The sequence below is a fragment of the Notolepis coatsorum genome (genome assembly GCF_963971535.1).
Source record: "Notolepis coatsorum genome assembly, chromosome: 4".
NCBI lineage: Eukaryota > Metazoa > Chordata > Actinopteri > Aulopiformes > Paralepididae > Notolepis > Notolepis coatsorum.
Window position 1 is genome coordinate 82,275,330 of NC_140168.1, and position 15,935 is coordinate 82,291,264.

Genomic DNA, 15,935 nt, shown 5'->3' on the forward strand with positions numbered 1-15,935 from the left:
CTATCTGTGTTTTATGTGTGTGGCTGTTTACCGTTGAGTGCAGGAGGTGGGGGGGGGGGGGGGGGGGGGGGGCGCGCTCCAGGGTACATTTCATGTATGCACGAGGAAGGATAATAATGATAATCTAGCGTTGATTTCAGGAAGATTCGATAATCAGGCAAAAAATTACATGTTTAATGAATTACACAAAAACGCTGCTTTCGTGTCTTTTTCCTGGAATTACTCAGAAGCACCCAAACTATATTCATATTCAAAACGGTATAAAACGGAAATGTACGGATGAAAAAATTATCTGTTTTTTGCACGTTGACTGGAAGCAACTCACTGACAATCGACAGCGTTATTAGACCCATAGCTATAATATAAAATATAGGTTTTGTGAGGTTTTGCCCGCTGCTCACTACCTTTTCTCTGTCTTCTTTAAGCCTACTGTTAGGAATTCCCTATTCTCTGTCTTCTTTAAGCCTACTGTTAGGAATTCCCTACTCACTCTCTCTAGCCCCCACCCTCTCGTTCTTTACCCTTAGTGGCCACACCTGTTTGATATTCTATTATCTCTCGCACCTGTGGTGGCAGGCTAATTAGTCCCCCTGTGGGCTTTAAATACCAGGGCGCTTCCCCTCGTTTTGGCGTGGGGTCGTGTTGTATACTTGCCGAGTCATATTCTCTAAACATCTAGACTCTTTCGGGAGATCCTCTGTCTGCCTATGCTGTTCCATTCTCCGGCGTCGAGATGTTTGCTCCTGCCTTCGCCAGCTGTCGCCGTTGCCTGTGGGGGAGACTGGTCTGCGCTCCCTGTACTTCCACGGGAGGCACCCCAGCGTTCCACTGCAGACCCCCGCGCAGCTGTTCGTCCTGACGCACATCCAGACCAGCGCAGACGCTCTCCAGTCCTCAGCGCGCAACGCGCATCTTCTAGACCTCCGAGCTTGGCACGCTCCTCCGTACCAGCGCGCACTCCCAGCCTGACGCGCATCTTCTAGACCTCCGAGCTTGGCACGCTCCTCCGTACCAGCGCGCACTCCCAGCCTGACGCGCCTCTTCTAGACCTCCGAGCTTGGCACGCTCCTCCGTACCAGCGCGCACTCCCAGCCTGACGCGCATCTTCTAGACCTCCGAGCTTGGCACGCTCCTCCGTACCAGCGCGCACTCCCAGCCTGATGCGCATCTTCCAGACCTCCGAGCTTGGCACGCTCTCCAGTCTCCAGCGCGCAACGCGCATCTTCCAAGGATCCTCGTGCTTGGCACACTCCTCCTCGCAGACGCACCCCGAGGCGTCTCTCTGTTCCGACGCGCACACCAAGGTGTGGCGCGCACCCTGTTCCTCGGCTCCGACAGCGGCTACCCGGTGGACGACATCCTCGCCACCGCCACTGTTCCGACGCGCACACCAAGGTGTGGCGCGCACCCTGTTCCTCGGCTCCGACAGCGGCTACCCGGTGGACGACATCCTCGTCACCGCCGCTGTTCCAGCACCCTGTTCCTCGGTCTCCGACAGCGGCTACCCGGTGGACGACATCCTCGCCACCGCCGTTGTTCCAGCGCTCTGTTCCTCGGCTCGGACAGCCAGCCACCCGGTGGCGATGCCCTCGCCCCGTTGCTGTCCCCTTACCTGCTACGCATACGCTGGGTGAGTTTTGATTGTGATGTCACTCACTCAGCGTAGTGCCCTTGCCCCCGTTCCCGTTGCTGTCCCTGTACCTTTACGCATACGCTGGGTGAGTTTTGATTGTGATGTCACTCACTCAGCGTAGTGCCCTTGCCCCCGTTCCCGTTGCTGTCCCTGTACCTTTACGCATACGCTGGGTGAGTTTTGATTGTGATGTCACTCACTCAGCGTAGTGCCCTTGCCCCCGTTCCCGCTGCTGTTCCTGTACCATTACGCATACGCCTGGTTGAGTTTAGATTGTGATGTCACTCTCCCAGCGTATTGCCTCTGTTAGTTAGTTTGGACATTTCATCTCCCAGCGTATTGCCTCTGTTAGTTAGTTTGGACATTTCATCTCCCAGCGTAATGCCTCTGTTTTTGGTTCTCACTTAGAATAGTATTTTTGGACTTTACATCTCCCCCTGTGTGTTTGTCACACGAAGATATTATTACTTTGTTCACTTTGTTATTTGGACTGTTCTGCACCTGCTCTGTTTTTTCCCTTTGTGCATTAACTATCTCCTCTGTCCTGCAGAGCGGCCCAGATGATTTCCACCAGTCCTCCCAGTTCCTCCCTGTTCCCCAGCCCGCCTCCGCGGGCCTCAGTCCCCTAGTCCCTAGTCCTCTATCCCTAGCTCTCCTAGTCCCTAGTCCTCTTTCCCTAGTTCTCCTAGTCCCTAGTCCTCTATCCCTAGCTCTCCTAGTCCCTAGTCCTCTTTCCCTAGTTCTCCTAGTCCCTAGTCCTCTTTCCCTAGCTCTCCTAGTCCCTAGTCCTCTCTCCCTAGTTCTCCTAGTCCCTAGTCCTCTATCCCTAGCTCTCCAAGTCCCTAGTCCTCTCTCCCTAGTTCTCCTTGTCCCTTGTTTACCTAGTCTCTAGTTCCTCTGTCCCAAGGCGTTCCCTTAACCTTCCCTTAGGCGTTCCCTTACCTTCCCATAGTGTTTCCCTTTTCCTGCATTTGTGATTCTCCCTTAAAGGGACAGTGCCCTTTTCCCTGTTTTTCCCTGTGTTTCAATAAATATCTGTTTCTTGGCAAACCACCATACCTGTCTTGTGTTGTGCGATTGGGGTCGGTTACAAACCATAACAGTACGACCCCACCAAGTCTACGACCCCAGCCAGCACAGACGGTGTATGTTGAGTTTGCCTTTTTTTTTCTTGTTCCCTCTTAGCTCCCCTGTTAGCTTGTTAGTCTCCCCTCTAGCTCCCCTGTTAGCCCTGTTAGCTTCCCTGTTTGCCCAGTTTAGCTTCCCTGTTAGTCCTGTTTAGCTCCCTTGTTGGCCTGTTACTCCCCTGTTTAGCTTGTTAGTCTCCCCGGTTAGCTCCCCTGTTTGACCCCCCTGTAGCTAGCCATGCCCTGGCAGCTAACCCAGTCCCTCAGCAGAGCCCCTGTCTGCTAGTCTTGCCCCGGCTGCTAGCACAGCCTCTATGTTTATGCAGCCCTTGCTGCTGGCATGGGCCCTGTAGCTAGCCATGCCCTGGCAGCTAACCCAGTTTCCCTCTGCATGGCCCCGGTCTGCTAGCTTGGCCCCGGCTGTTAGCACAGCCTCTATGTTAATGCAGCCTTGCAGCTGGCATAGGCCCTGTAGCTAGCCAGGCCCAAGCAGCTAACCCGGTCCCTCTGCATGGCCTCCACTTTTTTGTGTAGTTTCTCCCACTGCTAGGACTGCCCTTTTCAGCTAGCAAGGTCAGTTTTTCTCACACAGCTAGGACTGTCCTTCCAGCTAGCTTGTTCTCTCTTGCTGGTCCAGCCCTGTCTGCCAGCCTAGCTCGGCAGCTAGCGCAGCCTCTATGTTGATGTAGCAGTACAGCTAGCATAGGCCCTGTAGCTATCAGTGCCCTGGCAGCTACCCTTTCCCTCTGCTAGCCTAGCTCCGGCAGCTTGCGCAGCCTCTATGTTGATGTAGCAGTACAGCTAGCATAGGCCCTGTAGCTGTCAGTGCCCTGGCAGCTAACCTTCCCTCTGCTAGCCCTTTTCCCGGTGCTACCATGGTTACCCCTTTGCTACCCTGCTTGCCCCTCAGTTCTCTAGACCAGTTCTCTAGCCCGGTTCTCTAGACCAGTTCCTCTAGACTAGTTCTCTAGACCCAGTTCCTCTAGACTCAGTTTCTCTAGACCAGTTCTCTAGACCAGTTCCTCTAGACTAGTTCTCTAGACCCAGTTCCTCTAGACCAGTTCCCCCAGTTGCCCCTCTGCTACCCTAGTTACCCCTCGGCGACCCTGTTTCTTTTGCTAGCCCCACTCTTGTGGTGGCTTCCCCTGCTGGCTTGGCCAGTACCTCTTGTTTTGCCCCCTGCCACTCTGTCTGTATTTGTTTTGGGTCGCCGGGTGGCTCCCGTTGGAGGGGGGGATACTGTGAGGTTTTGCCCGCTGCTCACTACCTTTTCTCTGTCTTCTTTAAGCCTACTGTTAGGAATTCCCTATTCTCTGTCTTCTTTAAGCCTACTGTTAGGAATTCCCTACTCACTCTCTCTAGCCCCCACCCTCTCGTTCTTTACCCTTAGTGGCCACACCTGTTTGATATTCTATTATCTCTCGCACCTGTGGTGGCAGGCTAATTAGTCCCCCTGTGGGCTTTAAATACCAGGGCGCTTCCCCTCGTTTTGGCGTGGGGTCGTGTTGTATACTTGCCGAGTCATATTCTCTAAACATCTAGACTCTTTCGGGAGATCCTCTGTCTGCCTATGCTGTTCCATTCTCCGGCGTCGAGATGTTTGCTCCTGCCTTCGCCAGCTGTCGCCGTTGCCTGTGGGGGAGACTGGTCTGCGCTCCCTGTACTTCCACGGGAGGCACCCCAGCGTTCCACTGCAGACCCCCGCGCAGCTGTTCGTCCTGACGCACATCCAGACCAGCGCAGACGCTCTCCAGTCCTCAGCGCGCAACGCGCATCTTCTAGACCTCCGAGCTTGGCACGCTCCTCCGTACCAGCGCGCACTCCCAGCCTGACGCGCATCTTCTAGACCTCCGAGCTTGGCACGCTCCTCCGTACCAGCGCGCACTCCCAGCCTGACGCGCCTCTTCTAGACCTCCGAGCTTGGCACGCTCCTCCGTACCAGCGCGCACTCCCAGCCTGACGCGCATCTTCTAGACCTCCGAGCTTGGCACGCTCCTCCGTACCAGCGCGCACTCCCAGCCTGATGCGCATCTTCCAGACCTCCGAGCTTGGCACGCTCTCCAGTCTCCAGCGCGCAACGCGCATCTTCCAAGGATCCTCGTGCTTGGCACACTCCTCCTCGCAGACGCACCCCGAGGCGTCTCTCTGTTCCGACGCGCACACCAAGGTGTGGCGCGCACCCTGTTCCTCGGCTCCGACAGCGGCTACCCGGTGGACGACATCCTCGCCACCGCCACTGTTCCGACGCGCACACCAAGGTGTGGCGCGCACCCTGTTCCTCGGCTCCGACAGCGGCTACCCGGTGGACGACATCCTCGTCACCGCCGCTGTTCCAGCACCCTGTTCCTCGGTCTCCGACAGCGGCTACCCGGTGGACGACATCCTCGCCACCGCCGTTGTTCCAGCGCTCTGTTCCTCGGCTCGGACAGCCAGCCACCCGGTGGCGATGCCCTCGCCCCGTTGCTGTCCCCTTACCTGCTACGCATACGCTGGGTGAGTTTTGATTGTGATGTCACTCACTCAGCGTAGTGCCCTTGCCCCCGTTCCCGTTGCTGTCCCTGTACCTTTACGCATACGCTGGGTGAGTTTTGATTGTGATGTCACTCACTCAGCGTAGTGCCCTTGCCCCCGTTCCCGTTGCTGTCCCTGTACCTTTACGCATACGCTGGGTGAGTTTTGATTGTGATGTCACTCACTCAGCGTAGTGCCCTTGCCCCCGTTCCCGCTGCTGTTCCTGTACCATTACGCATACGCCTGGTTGAGTTTAGATTGTGATGTCACTCTCCCAGCGTATTGCCTCTGTTAGTTAGTTTGTACATTTCATCTCCCAGCGTATTGCCTCTGTTAGTTAGTTTGGACATTTCATCTCCCAGCGTAATGCCTCTGTTTTTGGTTCTCACTTAGAATAGTATTTTTGGACTTTACATCTCCCCCTGTGTGTTTGTCACACGAAGATATTATTACTTTGTTCACTTTGTTATTTGGACTGTTCTGCACCTGCTCTGTTTTTTCCCTTTGTGCATTAACTATCTCCTCTGTCCTGCAGAGCGGCCCAGATGATTTCCACCAGTCCTCCCAGTTCCTCCCTGTTCCCCAGCCCGCCTCCGCGGGCCTCAGTCCCCTAGTCCCTAGTCCTCTATCCCTAGCTCTCCTAGTCCCTAGTCCTCTTTCCCTAGTTCTCCTAGTCCCTAGTCCTCTATCCCTAGCTCTCCTAGTCCCTAGTCCTCTTTCCCTAGTTCTCCTAGTCCCTAGTCCTCTTTCCCTAGCTCTCCTAGTCCCTAGTCCTCTCTCCCTAGTTCTCCTAGTCCCTAGTCCTCTATCCCTAGCTCTCCAAGTCCCTAGTCCTCTCTCCCTAGTTCTCCTTGTCCCTTGTTTACCTAGTCTCTAGTTCCTCTGTCCCAAGGCGTTCCCTTAACCTTCCCTTAGGCGTTCCCTTACCTTCCCATAGTGTTTCCCTTTTCCTGCATTTGTGATTCTCCCTTAAAGGGACAGTGCCCTTTTCCCTGTTTTTCCCTGTGTTTCAATAAATATCTGTTTCTTGGCAAACCACCATACCTGTCTTGTGTTGTGCGATTGGGGTCGGTTACAAACCATAACAGGTTTAGCTCTACAAACAAGGTGCGCATTTACATGGGGTTAATGGACACACAGCAAGGCCAGATGCACTTCCCGGAAGGGGCGTGGCACTCAATGTGTTAAACAAACTGCTCTGTTCCCTGACAAAGTCTATAATGGGCGCTCGTAGTGCCACAGGGGGGCGCTATATCCTATAAAGCAGTATGGGAGGCTGTGGTTGCCATGGTTACCGTCTTAGAGTTCCTGGCGTCCTTCATGAGGTTCTCGGCGACCTTCATGTCCTCCTGCACGGTGTCCTTCTCCGTGAACCTCAGAGAGTTCAGGTGGTCCTGCACCTTCACACACATCCTGTCCATCATCTAGAGCACGCACACACACACACACACACACACACGCACACAAACACCAGATTGCAAGTTGTCATACACCTTCACACTTGCCTCCATAATGTGTGTGTGTGTCTGTGTTTTATGTTACCCGTTGTGTGGTGGTAGTGGCAATGCCTTGCTGTAGTCGGTAGGCCTGCTCTTGGTGTATACAGTATGTTATGTTATCTTACCTGTTGTGTGGTGGTAGTGACGATGCCTTGCTGTAGTCGGTAGGCCTGCTCTTGGTGTATACAGTATGTTATGTTATCTTACCTGTTGTGTGGTGGTAGTGACGATGCCTTGCTGTAGTCAGTAGGCCTGCTCTTGGTGTATACAGTATGTTATGTTATCTTACCTGTTGTGTGGTGGTAGTGACGATGCCTTGCTGTAGTCAGTAGGCCTGCTCTTGGTGTATACAGTATGTTATGTTATCTTACCTGTTGTGTGGTGGTAGTGACGATGCCTTGCTGTAGTCAGTAGGCCTGCTCTTGGTGTATACAGTATGTTATGTTATGTTATGTTATGTTATGTTATGTTACCTGTTGTGTTATGTTACCTGTTGTGTGGTGGTAGTGACAATGCCTTGCTGTAGTCGGTAGGCCTGTTCCTGGAGGTATTTACGAGTCTCATGGTTCCTTAGCATGTACTGCTCTATCTACATGGAACAGATTACATTCAGGAAAAGGTTACATTCAAAACATATATATATATATATATATACATATCATATAACAAATATTAGATATTAAATATATAATAACTTGCAATTAATCGACTCTCCGCATTTGTTTTAACCTGCCTACCAGAGAGGTGGGATTTACCTGTGTTTAAATTGTGTTTCCTAAACGATAGATTGAGACTAAAGTAGGTCACAGGCTTATTTCCGATGGCTCCCCACATGACAAGAGAACTAATACGTTTGAATGAGATTGGGATCAGGGTGTGCAAACATTCACTCAGTTTGGGTCCCGAGCTTAAACTACGGCCAATTTCAGAATTGATACATGTTATTCCTTTGGTCTAAGACAGTAGAAAATGTGTGGAATTTGTGAAATGAGCAACACTCTCTCAAATCCAAAACCTAGAGCGCTAAAACTCAAACTTGTGATGTCATCATGTATAAAGTCTGAAGCTGCTCCATAGATAGTGAATTTGGAAAGATTGTACACATGAGACTACTATAGAATAAAACTAATTTGGGTATAAACAAGAAAACAAACATTCTGTGGGTCTACAAAATTGGTCTCCCATTCATTATCTATGGAGCAGCTCCAGACCTTATACCCGATGATCACAAGTGTGAGTCATTTTTGGATTTGAGAGACAATAGCTTGTGTTCACAAATATTGATTGAACGGTCTTAGTGCATGGAAATAACACATTAGAATGATTTATTTGAGTGGCGTTTCCCTTTAACTCATTCAGCGCCATAGGTCGCTGTTTACCTTACCGTTGAAATGCCAACGCCTTTTAATGGGGATACATGGCTGTGTTTGCAGGCCTAAAGCTATATTATATATTATAGCTATGGATCTAATAATATAGTCGATTGTCATTGAGTTTCTTCCGGTCAAGATGCAAAAAACAGATAATATTTCCATCCATACATTCCCGTTTTATACCGTCGTGAATATGAGTGTAGTTTCAGGGCGGTCATTTCCAAAAGGCTGCGTAATGGCCGGCAACGTGTATTCTAGTAAAAGCGTTATAGTTTCTTCCCTGGACTAGCTACTGTTCTCAAATCAAATTTAGATTATCGGTATTATGTTTCATCATGGATGCATGAAAGGGGGGGGGGGGGGGGGGGCGCCCCTCCGTGCTTTGATCGCCACCAACGGGCCACACACACATACCACACACACACGGTCCGATCGCAATAAACGAATTTTTGGATCAACGCAATATTGATACCATATAGCCCTTACCTTGACCAGGATCTGTCCCGAAAAGAATATTCCAATTATCTGATCGCCATTCCAAGTACTGATGTCGATCGTGTTGCCAACGTAATCCAGCAATGAACATGAACCGGGAGTGCCCGACCCTCGTTGATGCATGCGTTATAAGCGCTTGCCCTGCCCGACTAGTTAGACTCCACCCGCAGATCGAACCACACACCAAGCCACATCGTTTCAAATGGAGTGCAATAGCGGCCGCAAGGCGGCAGGCGGCGGAATTGGACTTTTGCAATCTCAGACTCATCCCCAAGTGATAACACAGGCTCCCTGCATGTTTTCATGAATGAAGGGTTTGGCGCCCAACGTTCGGCGAGTTAACCCGACTTATCTCGGGTTTGGCCTCCAATGTGTTAAGAACCCCTCATTGTTTCTCACGGGATCTAAACAAACAGGCGAGCAAGGTGAATACAGTATTGTCTGTGTGAAGACAGAGCGGAGACCTTAAGCAGCGCGTCCTCCGTCTTCTCCGGACTGGTCTTGAGGGCCTGGGCAGCGTCCATGATGGGTACAGGCATGAAACGAATGGTGTAGTTCCTGATGGAAGGAAGAGAGGGGGAAATAATAATGTGAACCATTATTTCACAGGTTATCCAAGTCTCTTGCACACGTTAATTATAATATTTGCCAAGTATATTACTTTTGCATATACCAGGTATATATCCTCTGTATTTAACCCATCCTAACTATTTTAGGAGCAGCAGGCAGCTACCGTTTGGCAACCAGAGACCAAGTCCAGCTTTAATGCCAGAGTCTTGGTCAAGGCTATGCGTAAGAGCAAAATGGTGAATATAAATGTATTTTATAATAATAACTGGGACTGGTAGGGCAAAACATCCCCAAAATAATATTGGGGGGGATGGGACAGGACACACTTTTTAAATTAAAAACACTATAGATAACATTTTTAGGTTGAGTAATCATAAAAAAATACATCCACAAAGCTTTTAGAGATGTGTGGAATAAAAGTATTGCTTTTCCCCCAAAATAATTATTGATTCATAATTGTATCATTTAAAAAATGTGGCGGGTCCAACATGAATGTTGTTGATTACATATTATTGCATACATGTATCCCCTCCCTAAATTCCCATTCCCCCACGTGGAATGCACCTGATTGGATAAATGACATGCTGGTGCTCTAGTGTGACATCTAGTGGCTGAATGTTATCTATAGCATCTTTAAAAAGAAAACTTGCATCTCCATTTTGTCATTGTGTGTAGAGCAATGACAATGATAAACCCAATACAGCCATTAAAAAAGCATTGCTATCAAAATCACAGTGATTGTGTGGTCATTTACAACGACTCAACGTACTATACTCAAGATACAAGGGTTTCGAAGGACACCAACGACTTTAGAGGAGGATCTTAACTTTAGACTTAAAAGCCGTTATAATGACCCAGTGGATCATGACTGAGCTCCATACATACTTCTCCAGAGCTGAGGCCACGTCCTGCAGGCCCTGAGGGCTGACGTTGTTCTTGTCCCAGATCACCGTCCTGTAAACACACAGAGGCCAATACAATAAAAACGTCTCTCTCCCCATCACATCTTCAAAGTGACTTTTCTCAGGATCCAAACTGACTTTGTGGGCAACTGTGACGTGGCTGATATGTGTACTAATGATAATAGTTGGTGTTAAACCACTCTAAGTTTAAATACTCCCGCTTTGTCATTTGAATTGCATTTGAATTGCAGATTTCAGGCAGATTTGATAAAATAGTGCATATTCAACTTTCGGGGTGGGGCTGGTAAGTCAAGTCAAGTCAAGTCAGTTTTATTTGTATAGCACATTTCCAGGCAGCGGCAGCTGACACCAAAGTGCTTCACAAGCAGGTTGATAAAAACAAATTAGTGTGAGGCAAGGTATAAGATTAAAAGAAAGAAATAAAAAAAACATAGCAAAGCAATGAAAGCAACAAAACAAACAATATGGTGCAAGATATAAGATTAAAAACATAATAAAGCAATGAAAGTAATAAAAAACTGGTAGGACACAGTAAAACAAAGAGGATAAAAGGGTCAGGGGTCTAGTGGTAGTTAAGTAGGGGGGAAGGCCAAGGAGAACAGGTAGGTTTTCAAGAGTGATTTAAAAGCCTGTACGGTCTGGGCAGTCCGTACGCTGAGGGGGAGGCTGTTCCACAGTCTAGGCGCTGCGGTGGAGAAAGCTCTGTCTCCCCTAGTTTTGAGCCTGGTTCTGGGTACCACCAATAGCATCTGGTCAGCTGATGAGGTGAGGTGAGGGTTCATGGTTTGAAGCAGGCAGAAGGACTGGTACGGTGAGGGTTCATGGTTTGAGCCACAGGCTGAAGGACTGGTAAGGTGAGGGTTCATGGTTTGAGCCACAGGCTGAAGGACTGATAAGGTGAGTGTTCATGGTTTGAGCCACAGGCTGAAGGACTGGTAAGGTGAGTGTTCATGGTTTGAGCCACAGGCTGAAGGACTGGTAAGGTGAGTGTTCATGGTTTGAGCCACAGGCTGAAGGACTGGTAAGGTGAGTGTTCATGGTTTGAGCCACAGGCTGAAGGACTGGTAAGGTGAGGGTTCATGGTTTGAGCCACAGGCTGAAGGACTGGTAAGGTGAGGGTTCATGGTTTGAGCCACAGGCTGAAGGACTGGTAAGGTGAGGGTTCATGGTTTGAGCCACAGGCTGAAGGACTGGTAAGGTGAGGGTTCATGGTTTGAGCCACAGGCTGAAGGACTGGTAAGGTGAGGGTTCGTGGTTTGACTGCATTTTTATTCAAAGCGATTTACAACTTATGCCTCACATTCACCCATTCACTCACACATTCACACACTGACGGCAGAGGCAACCATGCAAGGTGCTCATCGGGGGGAGTTAGGGGTTATATATCGTATGGCTATCGCGTCCCGCTCTAGCCTAATGAGATACCCCTTATCTCCTAGTACCTACTGTACACCACCACGAACACAATTAAATACACCCACACCTGACCGGGTCCCGCCCCTATGGAGGCGTAGCCTATAAGACCATGGTCCTGGTCACCAAACACCCTTCCTCTATTTTCGTTCCATCATAGTGGATGCAATGCACCTTATGTAACTAGCAGTATGAAAAAGATTGGAGGAATTGTGTAATGTTGAAAGCTTACATTTACATTTAGTCATTTAGCTGACGCTTTTATCCAAAGCGACTTACAAGTTCTGTGCGACAAGACAGCAAGAAGGGTATAACTCTATCAGCTGAGTAACAATGTTCATCAAAGTGTTGCGTGTTACAGTGTAGGTTAGTTTATTAGGACAAGTGCATGACATTAAGGTTAGTCGGGGTTAGATTTTACCGGAGGTTGCTGGCCCCTGGCATCTTCGAAGCATGTTTTCAGCGACATGACGGGCCTATGTTGATGTTTCCTCGTCTGATGGCAGCAGACCAAGGATCAGCTGTGCAAGGTTGGCTGTCGGGCCAGCTTGTACCCAGGTAGGCCCTGTGTCTTCAGGCATGGGTATTAGTGTTAGTAATGCTGGTTTGTTTTGTTACACAACCATGTTGTGTGTTGGCGCCGGGGGCAGGATGGTTTGGTGAACGTTTCACTGCAGTGAACGGTTTCCAAACGGTCTTGGGCGTGCTGTTAAACAACTAATGCTATGCTACATGCTAACGCTAATGCTACATGCTAACACTACTGCTACATGCTAACTGCTATGCTGTTCTAATGTCTCCGCCGTGAGATGTTGTCACTTCTCCCTCCTCTTGCCTGGTTCATCAATGAAGGTCAGTCTGTAGCTGTTGTGGGGGTTTTGCTGAGTCCTATTTACCTTTTTTACGGGTAAATGGGTTGACAACAGGGTAGGCCGTGGCTAGGTAGCCTAGCCAGGTACGTTACCTTTGTGTTCCGGCGGGGTCTGTGGAACGGTGTCCCCATCTGGGGCCGATGCGTGAGCTCGGCGGTGTAGCAGTAGAGCTATACTACTGCAGGATGGGACTTAACGGCGGGTTATGGCTCAGCTGGCTAGTTCCTATCCACATTGGCATCGGGTAGTGGGGCTATGGGTCCAGCCGACATGGTAAACATGTTGCGTGTCTGTGCGCAGGCGGTTGTTGATCTGGGTCCCACATCGCCTCACGCTAGGCTGTAGTAGTGTAGGGGGCTACTGTTTCGTTTTGTCACTCTGCTATGAGAAGGTCTGTCTTTGCTACAGCTTTCTCTCCTCTCAACCATTTATGCTGACGGTCAATCGGTGTCTACTGGGGGAGTAGTGCGGGGGGGGGGGGCTTTGTTTACCTTTTTTGGTAAATGGGCTAAGCTAGGGCTGGTGTGCGGTTGTGAATATTTTGAATGAAGGCGGGACTAGTTCGCTCTGGTCCGCCTCCCCTTAACGTTGTGTATATGGGTTTGCTCATTCTACAGTATTTTGTGGTTTAGTTCTTTTATTCATTTAACCCTTTCATGGTGCACACCACAGTGGAGGTTGCTGTTTGCAACCACCACTGGTGCTCCGTGTTAACATCAGTCCTTTGTTTTTGACATATTGAAACAGTGCCCCGCCCGGCCGACGCCATGGGTGGGTCGGCCTGGCGAGTGGCCGGTGGGCTGCTAAAGCCTGTACCGCCACGGTATGGAATTGGCAGCGATTAGAACTGTGTTCGAATTGCTGTTTTTTTCTATAAAAAAAATGGTGTCTGGTGGCGGGGCCTTGAGGGCCAGCCGACGTCGACACATCGCGCGAGGTTGTTGACGTTATTAGCTTTGACCCAGCCGCAAGCTATAACCGCTCAGGGTTCCCCTCTCCGCAGGGGATTTTGGTCTTCTGCTGGAGTGCGGGCGGTATTGTCCTAGGCCCCACACCGCCTCACACCGCGCAGCCAGAAGAAGAGAGAGCACGGCCTCGTCAGCGGCGATGACGAGGCCCTCGACAGGGGGCCATGTTTTCCCCCGCCGGAGGTATCCTGGGCGTTGATTCGACAGGTGTCCACAAGGCCGACAGCCTATGGCGGCCGAGGGATCGGCCATGTTGGATGGGTTCGGCTTGCACAAACAAGCTGTCACCGTCCTGCCGCGAGCAGCCCGCTCTCCGATCACTCCCTTCCCCAACACCAGCGGAAAAAGTGGGCTCTGATTGTTTCCTTTGGCTGCGGGCCGCGTGCCTTCGTTGAAGCGCGGGCGGCCCCACTTTTCGCTTCTCATGGGGACAGGGGCTGACACCCAGTTGATGGCTGAGCCTGGGTCTGTCCGTGAGAATGTTGTGCTGTCAAGCGGCTCCCACACCATAAGCTGTGTTGGTTGAGCCTGGTGTTACGTCTGTCAACTTAAGTGTTGTCAGCAGGGGGGCTCGAAACCTTTTGAGGCACACAGTGCGGGCTTCCCCGGCCTCGCCTTCGCCAGGCCAGGTATCATGTTGGTGCCTCCCACTCCTGAAAAATTGGCAGTGGTCTCGCAGGCACGCGTGATTTGGGGTGGTAGTAATATCACTGCAGGGCTACGGTGTGTAGGAACCCATGGGGTCCTTACACCTTGCATGTCCGGCTGCAGAACAACTCCTCAGCATGTTCTGGAGGGGTGTTCAGTGGGGGGGCTTTCTTCACCTAGAACTGATGTCAGCTTCCCCCGTATAAAACCAGCCCTTTCTGTCGGGGTCCCCCCTTGGGTGTGATTGCCTCGTGGGTAGTGTCAGGTTCAGATGTCCCGACACGGAACGCTCTGCTCGCACGGTTCCAGGGTTGGCTACGCACAGCGGGGGGACCGGGCCAACTATCTACAGTTCCTGGCGGACCTGCGCCACATGGCGGCGGGTGCGTTGGGAGTGTCATCACATATGACTACGGCAGTACCATATGTCGAGGTGGATGGAGAGAACGCTGAGGCGGGGACTTGTGTTTTTTTTTATAAAAAAAACATCATGAAATCCAAAGCAACACTCACAGACATTATTAAGGGCCGTTCAAGGGGGGATGCCCATTCTTGGATGTCGGTGATAGTAGTGTTGCTAAGGATGATCGATGGGTGGAGAATAAAACAGGCGAAATTGTTGGTATGTATGAACATATAAGTGTAATAAAACACAAATATGTACATGCAATAGCAACTGGGGTACATAAGAAAGATTTAAATAGAATAGAGCTAAGAACAGCAACAACAAGAGAGAAAGCATAGGGAGACAAGTGCTAGTGTGATAATAGGATAAAGGCTAAATGTCAAGGCTCAGAGCTCAAAATATCTATGATATTATAATGATCTGTGATACTATGGCAGCATAACAGAGACAGTAAACTCAAATTGCAAAACCATTCTCTTCTTGTCAAAAACACACTATTTGACCCAGACCATAGGTCCAGACACCAAATCTGGCAACAGGCTTGTCTCTTTTGCATCCCCACATGTTTTAATGAGTCTGGGACCTACATTTACTCAACGTGTCTTGACCTCTGACCTCACAGTGTATAGTCCTACTTTCAGAAATATCCCAGTCGCCTTTGGTTCCTAATAGAGATGTCCGATATTATCGGCATTAAAATGTAATAACGGAAAATACCTGTATTATTTAAAAAACAAAAATTATTTAACCTTTATTTACCCAGGCAGGCAAGTAAGAACCAATACTTTTATTCAAAAGTCAAAAGTATGCATAATATATGCAGGGGGGAACCCTGCATATATCGGTATCGGTTTGATATCGGTATCGGAAATTAAGAGTTGGACGATATCGGTATATCGGATATCGGTAAAAAAGTCAATATCGAACATCCCTAGTAATCCTCCTGACCTGAGCTTGGTGTTGATCTGCAGGGCTTTAGCCAGCATCTTGGCCCCCATGTCTCCCATGGCGTTGCCACTGATGTCCAGCTTGGTGAGGGAGGTGTTGCTGCCCAGGGCGCTGAGGACGATGGCCAGGTCGGCCTTCAGTCTGGAGTCAGCCAGCGACAGAGACGTCAGGGGCTGGAGGGGAGGAACATTTTTAAATTTTATTTCAACCACAGTTTTGCCTAGATTTATTTTTTAACACAATGAAATGTATAAATATCACTAAACCTACTAATGCTATCATCATTACTAATGCTATTACTTCTATTATTCTAAATGATATTACTTCTACTACTATTATTCCTAATGCTATTACTTCTACTACTATTATTCCTAATGCTATTACTTCTACTACTGCTACCATTATTCCAAATGCTATTACTTTTACTACTAATACTACTACTATTATTCATAATGGTATTACTACTACTATTCCTAATGCTATTACTTCGACCACTACTATTATTCCTAATGCTATTTGTTCTGAAGGATCAGATTAAACCGAATATAT

At 49.5% G+C, this 15,935-nt stretch overlaps 1 protein-coding gene across 1 annotated transcript in view; it reads right to left on the reverse strand.

Annotated features, from left to right (window-relative positions):
* carmil1 (capping protein regulator and myosin 1 linker 1) overlaps nucleotides 1-15,935 on the reverse strand; it is a 175,194-nt gene that overhangs the window by 38,552 nt on the left and 120,707 nt on the right. The window contains 5 exon segments of the mRNA XM_084311676.1: nucleotides 6,567-6,695; nucleotides 7,261-7,359; nucleotides 9,103-9,196; nucleotides 10,094-10,162; nucleotides 15,387-15,559. Coding sequence (XP_084167802.1) covers nucleotides 6,567-6,695; nucleotides 7,261-7,359; nucleotides 9,103-9,196; nucleotides 10,094-10,162; nucleotides 15,387-15,559 — 564 coding nt within the window.